Source organism: Aphis gossypii, chromosome 1, assembly GCF_020184175.1.
Source record: "Aphis gossypii isolate Hap1 chromosome 1, ASM2018417v2, whole genome shotgun sequence".
Classification (NCBI taxonomy): domain Eukaryota; kingdom Metazoa; phylum Arthropoda; class Insecta; order Hemiptera; family Aphididae; genus Aphis; species Aphis gossypii.
The window spans coordinates 68,345,513-68,361,357 of record NC_065530.1 but is presented as its reverse complement, the minus strand read 5'-3'; the positions used below and the strand labels follow the sequence as shown (position 1 = coordinate 68,361,357).

At 26.4% G+C, this 15,845-nt stretch overlaps 3 protein-coding genes across 5 annotated transcripts; 1 reads left to right on the top strand and 2 right to left on the bottom strand.

The window, feature by feature from the left end:
- Positions 1–885: 885 nt before the first annotated feature.
- On the top strand, positions 886–3,545 carry LOC114121128 (uncharacterized). Of its 2 annotated transcripts, none has more exons than XM_050210878.1 (5): positions 886–1,113; positions 1,503–1,577; positions 2,031–2,119; positions 2,286–2,335; positions 3,284–3,545. In XM_050210878.1, exons 1-5 carry the CDS (start codon positions 1,039–1,041, stop codon positions 3,412–3,414), a joined length of 420 nt encoding a protein of 139 aa, XP_050066835.1. In that variant the 5' UTR covers positions 886–1,038; the 3' UTR covers positions 3,415–3,545. The 2 variants fall into 2 exon arrangements, with proteins under 2 accessions (XP_050066835.1, XP_050066836.1); XM_050210879.1 differs by lacking the exon at positions 886–1,113 and adding an exon at positions 1,165–1,319.
- A 980-nt stretch (positions 3,546–4,525) lies between these two features.
- LOC126549153 (uncharacterized) lies at positions 4,526–5,257 on the bottom strand. The gene is made up of 2 exons (XM_050197710.1): positions 4,886–5,257; positions 4,526–4,816 (listed from the first exon to the last, which is right to left on the bottom strand). Exons 1-2 carry the CDS (start codon positions 5,236–5,238, stop codon positions 4,771–4,773), a joined length of 399 nt encoding a protein of 132 aa, XP_050053667.1. The 5' UTR covers positions 5,239–5,257; the 3' UTR covers positions 4,526–4,770.
- A 2,482-nt stretch (positions 5,258–7,739) lies between these two features.
- LOC126549152 (protein PF3D7_1417600-like) lies at positions 7,740–14,379 on the bottom strand. Of its 2 annotated transcripts, XR_007603334.1 has the most exons (9): positions 14,214–14,379; positions 13,685–13,743; positions 13,337–13,424; positions 13,011–13,066; positions 12,659–12,727; positions 10,643–12,596; positions 9,743–9,775; positions 8,417–9,503; positions 7,740–8,308 (listed from the first exon to the last, which is right to left on the bottom strand). XR_007603334.1 is itself a non-coding variant. In XM_050197709.1 (8 exons), exons 1-8 carry the CDS (start codon positions 14,275–14,277, stop codon positions 9,484–9,486), a joined length of 2,343 nt encoding a protein of 780 aa, XP_050053666.1. In that variant the 5' UTR covers positions 14,278–14,379; the 3' UTR covers positions 8,408–9,483. The 2 variants fall into 2 exon arrangements, 1 of the variants encoding a protein (XP_050053666.1); XM_050197709.1 differs by lacking the exon at positions 7,740–8,308 and having other exon boundaries at positions 8,408–9,503.
- Positions 14,380–15,845: the final 1,466 nt, after the last annotated feature.

The window sequence follows — 15,845 nt, the reverse complement described above, 5'->3', positions numbered from 1 at the left end:
AATAACTCGAACCCAAATGGTAGCGGTCGTGCTATATATTAGCGTACAAATCGGATTCCACAAGTCGTCGTACGGCAACCGCTTATTATAATCGGATCGCGTCCGACAGGTGCCGACAGATTTTCCGGTAGGACGCGGTGCTGTTGCAACAAACCGACGATATTTTATTATTCATTTTATATTATCATCAACATCATATTATAGTGGTCGTGATTGCCGTCGTTTTGCGATGGCGCCGCGCGCACACACACGAGCGTATAATATAATATTATATTATTATAATGCATATTATCATATACACCTAGGTGCGGGACCCGGAGGCGATCGCACCGATGTCTCTCGCGCGCGGAGTGAAATAATTTAATAACATTACCCTGGTAGTGGTCGGTATACGTTTATGGATTGTGTAGGTATGTAATATGACGGCTGGTTGCTAGAAATCGTTCTTTTATTTTTATAGGTACTCGTTTCAAGTGTCGCCAAAGGGTAAGCTGACCGTTGACGTGCGTCCCCGATCGCGCTATACAACGCATAGACGTGTTATTATCGTGTCCGTTGTTCGTTCGACGCGTAAACAGGTTGAAAAGTAAAACGATACGAGCCCGCGCAAAAGTAAACAAAACATAATGTACTGTTTTAATCAACTGTTTGTTTGTTTATCGTTTTAAACGAAGAAGACGAAACAATAAATGTTCAACGGACTACGTGACCTAGCCGAGTCTCTGTCTACGTTATAGCGTTTAGGATTCGTTAATACGTTTTTTACAATATAACCGAAACGAGGAAAGAGTATAATTGTTTTTTTTTTTTTTTTTGTTTTTAATTTAATATTTGATATCATAAATTACGATATACCGTAACTATAATAACAGTCATCCGTATTAAATTAAAATAAATAGCTACGGCATTAAAGGATACAATGATTTTTAAACATCTTTCAATAAGTCGTTAATTGTAATTAAATTTTAATATTATATAAAAAAAGATTACCTTTTAAACTAGTTAATTTTATAATAAAAAAAAAAGAAACAATACATTATGATAAGTTATCAGTTAAAACTTTCAACAGATATGGTCACAAAGTATACGCTCATGATAACATTCGGATGCTTGGTATGAAAGTATTTAAGCATATTATTATGATTTATATATTATTATATAGATGAAGTCACGTTTTATTCTTAACCGTCTACAAAGTTTTTTTCTTCTCTCTCTCCTTTTCTCCTATTAACCGCTACCACGATCAATATTTTTCAAATAATTAGTTTTTGGAATTAGCAAGCTTCTACTCCGAAAGAAAGAATTTTTTTAAGAATATGGTAAGCTAAGTTTCTCAGACATGTTATATACCTATAAATAGCTTACCTTAATATTATCAATAATTTTCTTTTATCAATCATGGAGATTTTATTAGTTATTCAATTTTAAGTTATCGTTCATAGAATCATTGTATCGGTATATCAAACTTAATAACATGCGTATTTTTGATAATTTTACATTAGGTGTTGGCGTTCTTTCGAATGGTAAATATGGTGAACAACATTGGATCCACTTACGCAATTGGAGCAATATTAACGGTAATAATTGATCGTTATTAGCTTACGTACATGCACATTTTAATTCAGTTGTATTTTATCTCAAAGATATATTTATAATTATATTATATAAATTAATACGGTTTAAATAGAATTACTTTCCAATATCTCACTCCTCGCAATAATGTACTACAGTGTTATTCATTCATACGTTATTCTAAAATGCAGCAGTATCATCCAAATTATACGATTTTGACTTATATAATATATTCATGATTATTAATAATGCAAAAATAATTATCATATGTTATAATAATTGCAAAGTTATGTCATACACTTACGTATACTGTTAATAATAAATATAATAAATGTAGAATATGCACTTATTATAATGCTTATATCAGTAATATCTATATATACATGTATATAATACCATGTAATATTTATAACAAAACATATTCATCTGAATATATATTTACTACACTTACTGTTCAGGGCAGAACAAGTCATATTCATAAGGCAATGTTCATAATGGGATTCGGATCCATTATGGATATGATTCATCTCATTACTTATAGCTCTAAGTAAGTTTTATTTAAACAGTAAATATTCAAATAGACATGAATTCAAATATTAGAAATATTTGATAGAATAATATCTTAATGTTATACTTATATCATTATAATATAATACATGTACCTATTCATATAGTTATTTAAAAATTATATAATATACATTATATTTTGTTAGATCGAGTTGGTTTTTTATGAAAGTTGTTCAATTTATTATACGTGTTCTGTGTAAGTATCAAGTTGCTTAAGCATATTGTAAACATAATTTTATATAATAATATTTAACTAGAAATTGATGATATTATACACTATTATATTTATTATACAAAAATATAACTAGATTAGAGTATAAAATAAATATAAGTACAAAAATTATAAGTAAAAGTAGCACCTATTTTAATTAGCTTAAAACATAATATACAGGGTGATTTTTTTATCAAACAACACTCATCATTTCCAAAAGTATTCATGTTTTTGAAAAAAATTTTTTACATAGTTTCAAATTGTTAAAAAAACAACGTTTTCATAAAAAAATATATTTTTTATTATTATAATTTTTTAAGTTTTTTACTTTTTTGAATGAGAACAACGTTTTCATAAAAAAATATATTTTTTATTATTATAATTTTTTAAGTTTTTTACTTTTTTGAATGAGAACATAGATTTTTAATTTCATATTCCAAAGCAGAATAATTTTCTGAGTGATTCGATACATAAAAATCGAATTTAGGGTGAGTAGTTTATGAGTTATACGTATTTAAAGTTTAGCTGCGCGAAGTGGTGTGGTACGGGGTTACCCCGCAAAATGTTTGTCCACTACTCCGCTTGTCTAAACTTTGAATAAGTATAACTCATAAACTACTCACCCTAAATTCGATTTTTATGTATCGAATCACTCAGAAAATTATTCTGCTTTGGAATATGAAATTAAAAATCTATGTTGTCATTCAAAAAAGTAAAAAACTTAAAAAATTATAAGAATAAAAAATATATTTTTTTATAAAAACGTTGTTTTTTTAACAATTTGAAACTATGTAAAAAAATATTTTCAAAAACATGAATACTTTTGGAAATAATGAGTGTGTTTGATAAAAGAATCACCCTGTATATGATATAAACTGAATAATATATTAGTTAATAGATTTTTTTAAAACAATATTTAATCTTACATTATAGGTATTGTTTTTGAGATTGTCACTATATTGTCGTTACATTGCTACTGGGAATATGATGAAGAAATGAAAAAACAACCGCAAAAAACATGGTTTCAACATAAATTAGGCCAAATGAAGAATATTTTCCAATAATTAAAAATAAAATAAAATACGCCATATTAAAGTTAACCAACATTATAATTAAATGTAATGTATAGTTGAATGCCGTGATCAGTAAATAGTAACACTTTTACTCAGTTTCATAAGTAATAAACCAATATTTTATCTGAATTTATAATTTATTTTTTTAATTTTTTTGAATGAAAGATAATTTTAATTGAAGTACCTATCAAAGTAATATAAAACACGTAATATATTATTTTAAGAATATTTGGTGGTAAAAAAAAAAAATTGTAGAACACATTTTATTTGAAAATTCTATGAATACACTAATTACATTTTTATAAATCATATTAAAAAACAATACGCATTGTATGGTATTTGTGGTATTAAATCAGGGACGCCGTTTTGGGTTTAAAATAGGGATGCTAACATTTAAGGCAGGCCAAACCTACTGATTTAATAATAATCTATATTTGTCAATTTTTAGGTTAAAATATTCGATTTTAAATTTTTTAACTCAAAACATAAATAACCAATATATTTGATAGTGATTGGTGCAGGGTAAAATTATTCAATAATAATAATAATAATAACGTTTATTCAAATTAATAAAAATTAGCAATAGTATAGATAAATATAGGTTGTACATTAGTATATAATATATTATAAATATAACAAATAATTTAATAATAACAAAATACGTAAGTATTAATAATCTGTGGAATATGAAAATGAATTTCAGCAATCAATGGAAATCATGAAATCAATAGAGATGACATGCATTATAGGAATTCCGTGCCATTATATATACGAGTACAGTGGATAAGACTGAATGTACAGAATCATGCACAACATTATTTGGCAAAAATTCCATTCAGTCTTATCCACTGTACTCGTATATAGGCCGTAGCCATTTTCCTCCAAAAACGAAATACCGTTTTCCTCCACTGTCCATTTTCCTCCAATAAATAAAATAATAAAATCGTCATTCTTTATCAGAATATTAAATTAAAAAAAAAAAATAACAAATCAAATATTTAAATTTTAAAGTATAATAAATTGTAATATAATAATACACCGTACGCGCTGAACTTGGCAGGTGGCTAAAAAGAGAAATAATATAATAAAAAGTACTCACGTCAATAAAAATGCATCAATTAATAAATAAAATAATAATAAAAAATTAGTTAATAAAAAGGGATTGGTGATAACGCAACCAGACAATATGTAAAATATAAAATATAGTAAAAAGATAATGAATATAATAAAAAAGTATGCATGTTGATAAAAATGCATGAATCTATTAATAAAATAATAAATTAGTTAATAATATAATATGTAAAATAAAAGATATAAAATATAGTAAAATCACTGCAGTAAATAATATTACATTTTTTTATAATTATAAGACATCTCAGCAACAAATGAATACCTGTTGGAAGAAAATAAAAATTAGATATAATATGAATAATTATTTCACTTTTTGTAATTAGGTACATACCTAGACATTTCTCCGTTTTGTAATTTGATAATTGCATCGTCGATTGCTCCACGACGCTTGTTTGCTCGGTAATCCTTTGATTTTTTTGGAACATGTATACTTCTCATTTTACAATAAATATTTGTTTGAGTTTGCTTTATGATATTAAGCCACATAAATATATTAGGCTTTTCTTTATAAAAGTTTTCTTTGAAATGAGAGTGGAAAGACTCGCATGCATTAGTGGTTCTTGATAACGAAGAAGACGATTCTGCCCAAATAACTGGTGGAAATATAGAATTTTCCGAAATATACGTATCAGTTAAATAATCAGCGTACTGACTCACTCTTTGATCGTTTGGTATAATACTCATAAAATCTTCAATAAAACATTTGGAAACTTCTTGTGGACTTAGAAATGTGAGTCCAAACGTGTTTCTTATCCAAGACCCAATTTCAGAGTTTTTTTCCTTATAGTATTGAACTAAACCGAGATTTTGGATTTTCCGAAACCATGATTGTGTCAGGTGAAATCTACAGCCAACTATTAGTGTATCAGGCCATACTATAGAAACAGCATCATGAATAGCTTGCTCGAAATCAATTGTGATTGATTTTGGGTTTATTGTCAATTTTAATTCAATGCATTTAAGTATAATATGGTTAAATGTATTAATATATGTATCAGTGGATTTATTAACTAGAAGACAAAACACAACAGGTATATAATGTCCGTTTTTAAAGCCATGTATTGTAAACATTTGGTTAAAATGTTTAGCACTGTATGTAAATGTACCATCGCAATAAATATTTTCAGATTCACATAAAAATTTCAAGTTTTGGTAACAAGAAAATATTAACACATTTTTACTATCATCATTAACTAGTAAAAATTGTTCTTCAGAAGTAGTTTTAATATCCATATTGTTGATTGCTAAATGTACCTCTTCAACATTTTTCGGCAGGTTCGGCAGCAAAGATTGACGGGCAGCATAAATATTTTTCCTGATTTTATGAATATCGGTATCATCAAAATTTGAACAGTCGGCAAAACTTTGTCCTAATTCCTTAAGTATCACTTTTTTCGGTCGTGAGAATAAATCGTCAATTGCTTTTCGCTTACATGCATTATTCACTATTTGTCGATTTACTTTTTTTGGCGATGGCAAATGATTATGTACATTTTTGTGTAACTCATCGGCTACTATTTCTTCATTTTTATCAGTGTATATAACTGCTTGACAAGTCGTTAAACAACATCGCCAACGTGATAATTCAGATTTTAACTTATATGCTAAGAAATACTTGTAACTATCACGAATTATCAAAAGTTTTCCTCGAGAACTTTCAATGAACGTCGCTTTTTCAGACATGTTAAAAATTTAAACTTGCTAAACTATAAAACACGTAATAGACACTATCGGCGTACGGTAAAGTCGGGTAAACTACTAAAAATATAGTCTTATTGATACGAGTATTTAGTATATTCGTGTGTCTGTTTATCTCAATTTGTTTAATCATAATAATCAGTGACAATTGTATTGATGATACACAATATAAATATATACGTATATACCTATATGTTGTTTGTACGTATCTTTATTAGGCTTAATCAAAGTTAAAATCGACTGCTATAAACCGCGTGTGCTGTGGAACACTTGGGCTAGCGTTTTTCCCTAGCCGATAAAAACGCGACAAGAATTTAATCAACAAATACGCGCAAAATGTAATCTAGCCATACTCTATTTTTATAATAAAAACACTGACTAAATATTGGAGGAAAATAGACATAATTTTAGTCAAAAATAATGTGGAGGAAAATGGAAACCAACCTTTTTTGTTTTTGGCGGAAAATGGACAGTGGAGGAAAACGGTATCTCGTTTTTGGAGGAAAATGGTCCCGCCCCGTATATACAGGGTGTATCTTATGTCGTTGTACGTGGGTTTTTTTAATGATTATGGACGACAACATGGAATTTTAAAAAAAAGAAAAAATACGTGTTTCTTTATTTTAAACGGCCAATTTTTTTATAACAATTTTAAAATTTTTAAGCAAGCAGTTGTACCAACATCAAAATCAACATTTTTTTTCAAATGATAACAAATATTTTTTTTAATCGATACTTATAGAGCTTTTTTTTAAAAAAAAATTGATGTTAAAATCATACATTTTGGTTCACTGGTTTATTTACTACGGGCACCCTAAGCTATTAAATAAATTGTATTTCTAGAGCTATAAATAATTATATTATATTATTATTATTATTATATATTATATTATATTTTAATGCAATATTCTACACCTTTTTATAAACTTAAATCAAAGATCTTATCAGACACATAAAACTTGGGAAATACATTATCTAATGAACTAAATAAAAATATTTTTAAACATTTTTTTGGTTTATTTTAAAATAAAAAAAAAAATTTAAACGACTATAAAATTTAAATTAAATGTTCAAATTGCATACCATTTACTATAATAAAGTAAATAGACAGTAGTATAATCGGTCTTGGAATTCCTGACGAATATTTTTAAAATTGGCAGGTGTTAATTTATGGCATTCATCAAAAATTCTTGTTTTTAACATTTCAATGTTGTCGTTTGGAGTTTTATAGACTACTGTTTTTAAATGTCCCCAAAGAAAAAAATCAATTGGTGTTAAATCTGGTGATCTTGGGGGCCATTCAATAGGTCCACGACGTCCAATCCACTTTCCTGGATATTCGCGATCCAAGTACTCTCTGACTGGAATTGTATAATGAGCTGGTGCACCATCTTGTTGAAAAAATACATTTTCTTCATCTAACTCTGTATGATTATCATTGTCCTCTATTGCCCGAACAACTAATGGCTGAATAACATTTTGAAGCATAGCAAGGTACTTTTCCCCAGTTAAATTACCTTCAAAAAATATTGGCCCGATAACATGGTCACCAAGAATACCAGCCCAGACATTTATTTTTTGGGGCCATTATGTATGTCCATGTCTTAAGACATGTGGATTACTATCGGACCAATAACGGCAGTTTTGTGTATTAACTTCCCCAGAAAGAGAAAATGACGATTCGTCGCTAAACACGATGTGCTTTATTAAATCTGCATTAGCATTTATTTTTTCCAAAATAGTCTCACAAAATTCTAAGCGTCTGTCTTCGTCACCTTCTCCTAATTCCTGAACAATACTCATTTTGAATGGTTTATACTTATGGTTTTTTAATATACGCCAAACACTTTGCCTTGAAATTCCCAAATTTTCCGATAAGGTTTTTAATGACTGTGTAGGATCATTAGCAACCATAGGTACCTAAAACCGTTATTTTCGTATTTTCGTTTTGAACTACTTCTGCGATTCGTCCTGGTTTTTTTTTTATCATTAACACTTCCAGTTTCTCGAAACTTGTCAACAAGATGTTTGACATATGATTTTTGAACATTATTTTCTATTTGAAAAAAGTAAATTTATTAATTTTAAAACTATTACTATTACATACATTTTTGTAGACGAATTAATTACGTATTTTAAATAATTAAATGTGTCTAATTTTTACCTGGATGTAAAACATTAAATTGTCTAGCAGTTTCGGCAAGACATTTGGTAGAACCATACAAAAAAATTATTTCCACACGCTCCTCAATCGAATGCATTATAACTCGCACAATAAAGTGTTTATTGAACTAAACTTCTCTATAAAAACGTCTTGATCGAGTAAAAACTTAAACTGATTTGTAATAAATATATTTGTACATTTGCAAATAATAAAAATAAAGTTAGATATAACTAGAATCTTTAAATAATCATGATTTTAAATAAACAACTTGCATAATTATTTACATAAATAGTTAATTTATCAATTATAGGTATCTGTATCATGTGTTAATTAAAGACTTCCAATGTTATTATAATAATAACCGAATATTATTATAATACTTATCTGCCTAATTAAGTATCCAAACTTAGATTATTTTAAATAAACAAAATAACTATCTAGAAAAAATCTAAATTAATCGAGTTATGAGGATCATACAATAATAGCAAGTATGTATGTACTCACTTATTTTATAATTGTATGTTAAAATATGTTCAACAGTTTTGTTAGGCAATCATCCCAGAGAAATACTTCTACTTCTATTTTGTTTTTACACGTGTATGATAAGATTTTTGATTAAGTTTATAAAAAAGTGTAGAATTTTATTAAAAGAAAGTTTAAAAAAAAATTATTCATATCTCTAGAAATACAATCCATTTAAATCAATTTATTAAAGTTTAGGATGCCCGTAATAAATAAACCAGTGAACCAAAATGTATGATTTTAACATCAATTTTTTTTTAAAAAAAAGCTCTATAAGTATCGATCAAAAAATATATTTGTTACCATTTGAAAAAAAAATGTTGATTTTGATGTTGGTACAACTGCTTGCTTAAAAATTTTAAAATTGTTATAAAAAAATTGGTCGTTTAAAATAAAGAAACACGTATTTTTTCTTTTTTTTAAAATTCCATGTTGTCGATCCATAATCGTTAAAAAATCCCGCGTACAACGACATAAGATACACCCCTCAATAACCCCTGTATAATGTCACGGAATTCCTATAATGCATGTCACCTCCACTGATTTCATGATTTGCCATTGATTCCTAAAATTCATTTTCATATTCTGCAAATTATTAATACTTACCTATTTTGTTATTACATAAATTATCTGTTATATTTATAATATATTATATACTAATGTACAACCTATATTTATCTGTACTATTGGAAGATTGTACATTATAATAATAATTTATAATAATAATAATTAATAATAATTAGTATAATATGTCCCCAGCAACACCGCTGTTATCTTATTTGTATTTCAAAATATTTTATTTACCATCGATTTTCTCTTTTTCAACATCTTGCCAAGCTGAATAATATAAAAAAAAATATATTAGATCATATTATTATAAGGTTTTATAAACTGTTATTAATTGGTACCTATAAAAAAAGAATATAAAACATTCAAACATTTAACCCTAGAGCATAAACTTCACGGTCAAAAAGATTGAGCTTTTAGAATTTTGTTCATTGCTTCAAAAATATGAAATATTAATCTAACTCAACCTAGGTACCTTCTAATTAGGTGATAAACTAATGTTAGATACAACTCCCAATTGAATACAAGTTGATATTTGTACTATAGAAGGGTTAAAAGTTCATTATCTATTGAAAAAACTGCCTAAAAGACTATGTGAGTGATACCTATATCGTGATATAACCTTATGTGAAATAACATTGAGATGAAAGTTTAACTTGTTTATATTAAGTATCAATAAAATCATTTGAAAATTTTAATATAACAATGATTATTTCAATTCATCGAGTTTTAATTGATATGTGAATACTTTTAATGCATGTAATCTAGGGTTAAACAAAATGTAATTTTCTTTTAATTTATAGTTTTTAAATAAAATCCATACAACATAATCTCTGGGGAAAAAATGTTACATGTTTTTAAAACCTGTATAATTGTCCAAAAAGAGAATTTCTATTATATAGAAAAAATCAATTTTAAATTTAATACTAATAATAAAAATAATAACTAAACATAGAAATTAAAATAAGAAATTATTTAGTTATTATATTATATATTATATATTATTATATATTATACATTATATTATATATATTCATTATTTATTTAAAAAACACAACTAGTGATGCATTATATGGATTTATTAAAAATTAACGTATGTATAAATTTTAAATTAAAAATGCTATTCAATTTAATTACCTTGTTTGACGGACAAGACCACTTCTTCATAATTGTTTTCTATAGGCGTAGGCATTGATACTGAGGGCGAATAATCATTAACGCTATCAATTAGTAAATTTTGATCGACTTCAAAACCAAAAGACAAGCTTTCGTCCACCTCATATTCATTGTACATAATGACAACACTGACTGGTTTTGTCATATCAGTCTTAGAGGCTTCTTTGTATGATGGCTGTTTAGAAAGTGTAGACGAGGCAAGCAATGAGTGCACAGAATCTAGATTAGAGTTGTCTTCAGACTTGTTAGAATGAGGCATTGAAGATGTGGATTTCCTTTTTTTTTCATTTTTTACACTTTTAGGCTGTGTATACGGTGATAATAAATTTGAGTCCTGGGTAGGAAAATTACTAGTGATCGTATTTAATTTATTTTGTGATTTCCTTTTTGGCGAATAATCATTGACGCTATCAATTAGTAAATTTTGATCGACTTCAAAACCAAAAGACAAGCTTTCGTCCACCTCATATTCATTGTACATAATGACACCACTGACTGGTTTTGTCATATCAATCTTAGAGGCTTCTTTGTATGATGGCTGTTTAGAAAGTGTAGACGAGGCAAGCAATGAGTGCACAGAATCTAGATTAGAGTTGTCTTCAGACTTGTTAGAATGAGGCATTGAAGATGTGGATTTCCTTTTTTTTTCATTTTTTACACTTTTAAGCTGTGTATACGGTGATAATAAATTTGAGTCCTGGGTAGGAAAATTACTAGTGATCGTATTTAATTTATTTTGTGATTTCCTTTTTGGCGAATAATCATTAACGCTATCAATTAGTAAATTTTGATCGACTTCAAAACCAAAAGACAAGCTTTCGTCCACCTCATATTCATTGTACATAATGACAACACTGACTGGTTTTGTCATATCAGTCTTAGAGGCTTCTTTGTATGATGGCTGTTTAGAAAATGTAGATGAGGCAAGCAATGAGTGCACAGAATCTAGATTAGAGTTGTCTTCAGACTTGTTAGAATGAGGCATTGAAGATGTGGATTTCCTTTTTTTTTCATTTTTTACACTTTTAAGCTGTGTATACGGTGATAATAAATTTGAGTCCTGGGTAGGAAAATTACTAGTGATCGTATTTAATTTATTTTGTGATTTCCTTTTTGGCGAAGAATCATTAACGCTATCAATTAGTAAATTTTGATCGACTTCAAAACCAAAAGACAAGCTTTCGTCCACCTCATATTCATTGTACATAATGACAACACTGACTGGTTTTGTCATATCAGTCTTAGAGGCTTCTTTGTATGATGGCTGTTTAGAAAGTGTAGATGAGGCAAGCAATGAGTGCACAGAATCTAGATTAGAGTTGTCTTCAGACTTGTTAGAATGAGGCATTGAAGATGTGGATTTTCTTTTTTTTTCATTTTTTACACTTTTAGGCTGTATATACGGTGATAATAAATTTGAGTCCTGGATAGGAAAATTACTAGTGATCGTATTTAATTTATTTTGTGATTTCTGTTTTCTTCTCTTTTGGTTTTTGGTAACCAACAAAAAATCAGCGGATTCAGTATCTTGTGGTTTTGATGATAAGACATCAAGTGTCTGTTCGGTAGATGTAAATTTCTCAGAAGATTGGTTTTGTTTTGGTACTTTTTTTTTACCTTTTTTAATACTTTTAATTAATTTTGACTCATTATCTAAACTATCTATTGGTTGAAAAATTGTTGTAGATACTTCTTCAATACTATTATAAATGCTCATCTTCATTTCATCATTTTTTGGCCTATTGAAATCGTTATCAGAACTTTTTTCATTTGGACTTTTAATTTTATTTTTAATCTTGCAATCTTTATTTTTTTTACTATCACCACTTTCATCTCCAATGAACTTTAAGATTTCCTCAATAGTTTTGTCTCCTCGATACCCTTTAATATCTTCAGAGCGAACAACTTCATCTTTCTAAAAATTATAAAATAAAATGTTTTAAAACGTTTCAATATAAAATTAGTTATTAGGCAAACCTTCTTTAATTCCTTTTTTTGTTTATTCTTTTTAAGTACAGTATTACTAGTATCTTCAGTATTTTTTTTCTAGAAGAAATAAAACAAAAAAAATGATTAGATTTTGACAGAATATTGGTTTAATTAGTCATTAATCATTATTCATTACTCATTACTCTAACATTATAATTAAGTTATAAAAGTTCTTGCAATTACATTTTTGTCAAGATAAAATAATAAAAAAATTATTGTTTTCTTAAATATAAGCAAGTTAATATACATATATTTTATTTGGATGAAAGAACAATAATATTTATTCAAAATATATGTAAAACTAAAACTAAAAAAATAAATACTTTAAAATTAAACATACCGTATTATTACTAATACTATTATCTGCGTTATATGCAGTCTGTAATCCTACGTTACCTGAAACATTGTAAAATAATACATATTACCTACTACACGAAAAAAATAAAAAATACAAGATAAAACAAGTAAAAGAAAATCAAATTATAAAAAAACATTCCTAAATCAAATGTCAAAATCATAAGTAATTTGTTTTAAGTTATTTAAACATTTTTAAAATTAACGAAAATAGTTATTTAGTTTATGATAAGACATCAAGTGTCTGTTCGATAGATGTAAATTTCTCAGAAGATTGGTTTTGTTTTGGTACTTTTATTTTACTATCATTACTTTCATCTCCAATGAACTTTAAGATTTCCTTAATAGTTTTGTCTCTTCGATATCCTTCAATATCTTCAGAACGAACAACTTCGTCTTTCTAAAAATTATAAAATAAAATGTTTTAAAACGTTTCAATATAAAACTAGTTATTATAGATTACTCTAGCATTATAATTAAGTTATAAAAGCTCTTGCAATTATATTTTTGTCGAGATAAAATAACAAAAAAATTATTGTTTTCTTAAATGTAAGAAAGTTAATATACATATATTTTATTTGGATGAAAGAACAATAATATTTATTCAAAATATATGTAAAACTAAAATTAAAAAAATAAATACTTTAAAATTAAACATACCTTATTGTTACTAATAATATTATCATATACGTTGTATGCAATCTGTAATCCTACGTTACCTGAAACATTGTAAAATAATACATATTACTATACGAAAAAAGTAATAAACACAAAATAAAACGAGTAAAAGAAAATCAAATTATAAAAAAACATTCCTAAATCAAATGTCAAAATCATAAATAATTTTTTTTTAAGTTATTTAAATATTTTTAAAATTAACGAAACACTTTTTAAACTTTTTTTTATATATAAATTGCTTAATTTTTAAAAATGCAAAAATATGTATTTAAGATATAGTAATATTTAAAATAAAACAAAAGAATTATAACATTTTCAAAAAAACTAATTTGATAGCCAAAATTCGTTGTAAAAAATAGGAGTAGAAAAAATATTATCTATTTTTGTTAAATTAATAGGAAATCTAAATATTGTATTAGAAACAATTTCATTATTTTAAAAATATATAAAATGTAGTTTTTATCAAATTTTTCTCTTAAATAAATTGAAATTATTTAATTTTAATCCTTACCATGCACCACAGTATAAAACAATTGATTCACACAGTAACAAAAAGCTTTGATTCCAGCTTCCATTTTTCCAACAGAAACCAAAAAAACCACTTAAAGCAATTCAAAAATTAAAGTCAAAATTAATTAATAAATTTAACTCTCGAATAAATGATTTGTTAATCCTTGTTAAATATTATATTGTTGATTTTTAATTTTAATGTATTGTGTACCCATGGAAACATAAATATTGTAACTCAATACGTTATGCATATTCTTAAATACTATATGCATTTGGAATGTAATATTAAAAAAAAAATTCTCATTTAAAAAAAATTAAGTTGTATTGTGCGTATACTATATACTAAGGTTAAAAAAAATGATTATCCAGTAATCATTAATCTAGTTTAATATTCTGCAAATAAAAAATATGCAAACATTTTGAATTTAGCACTGCTGCACACTAAAATGATTGGGATAAAATGTTTGTCTTGACAGAACAATGTTATCGAAAACTTTTATATGGTAGTATTTTACCATTATGCCATTATTAGAACAGTGTCTTTATACAGAGCATCTCTGTGTTTTTTAAACATTCAGTGTAATACTATTTAATAAGTATACACATATTTGGTTTATGATTTTAAATATATAAATACCAGCTGTTTTCTAAATAGTGTTCCAAGTAGAAAAGTATGAAAACCACCATCAGTTTCATACCTAATTTATTGATACAAGATATTATTATAATACTATGTATATATTAAGTACTAATGAATTATAATTTTCTTATTTTACTTATAAATGTATAGCACAAATAGAAACATTTTTTATCTAAGATATTCAGACACAATAAAATGTGACATTTTCAAGAACAACTCATAAGAAAAAACATCTATATTAACTGTTTCTAAAATATTAATATTAATAAAAATTGATATAAAACACTAAATGTGTGTTGAAATTTGTATAATTTCTGTTATGAATAGCATGTCATCATAATAGAGTAAATAATGAAGTATAATATGGCATCATGGCTGGAGGTAAGGTGGTTGTTAAAAGTTAAAAATCAATGTTTTTGTTATTTAACATAAGAAGAATATTCACTTTATTAATGTTACTATCTGTAAATCACTGAAAGTTCTTGGTTTCATAATACCAAAATGTTTAGCTCTGTTCATTATCTTCGTAGACTTTACTTGTCACTTGTTCGTCCTATTTAAGAGTATGGTTTGATAGTTTGGCAAAAGACCAGTTAAGACTTGCAACAGTCCAAAATAGGTTTCTTTTATACGTCTCTTTCCGACTCAAAATCGAACTCCACAACATGATTACTCATTTGTGCTTTTAAAGCTTAACATTCCTACATAAAAAATATGGGTAAGTGAGTGCCTCTTTGCTGTACATTATAGGTTTGTTGAATTAGAATTCAATGACATATAATTGTAAACGAAAAATGGTTCTAAATGGAAACGATCTATCAGCCTAGGTATATCACCAAGTAATATGTATTTTTGTTATATCTATTAAGATTATTTATTTTACTTTTGTACTATAATAGTAGATTGGCATAATTTTTATCTAAAAATATTGCATTTATTATACTTCTAGTATTTAATTATTATATCTATTGTAAATCTTATTTTTGATTAACA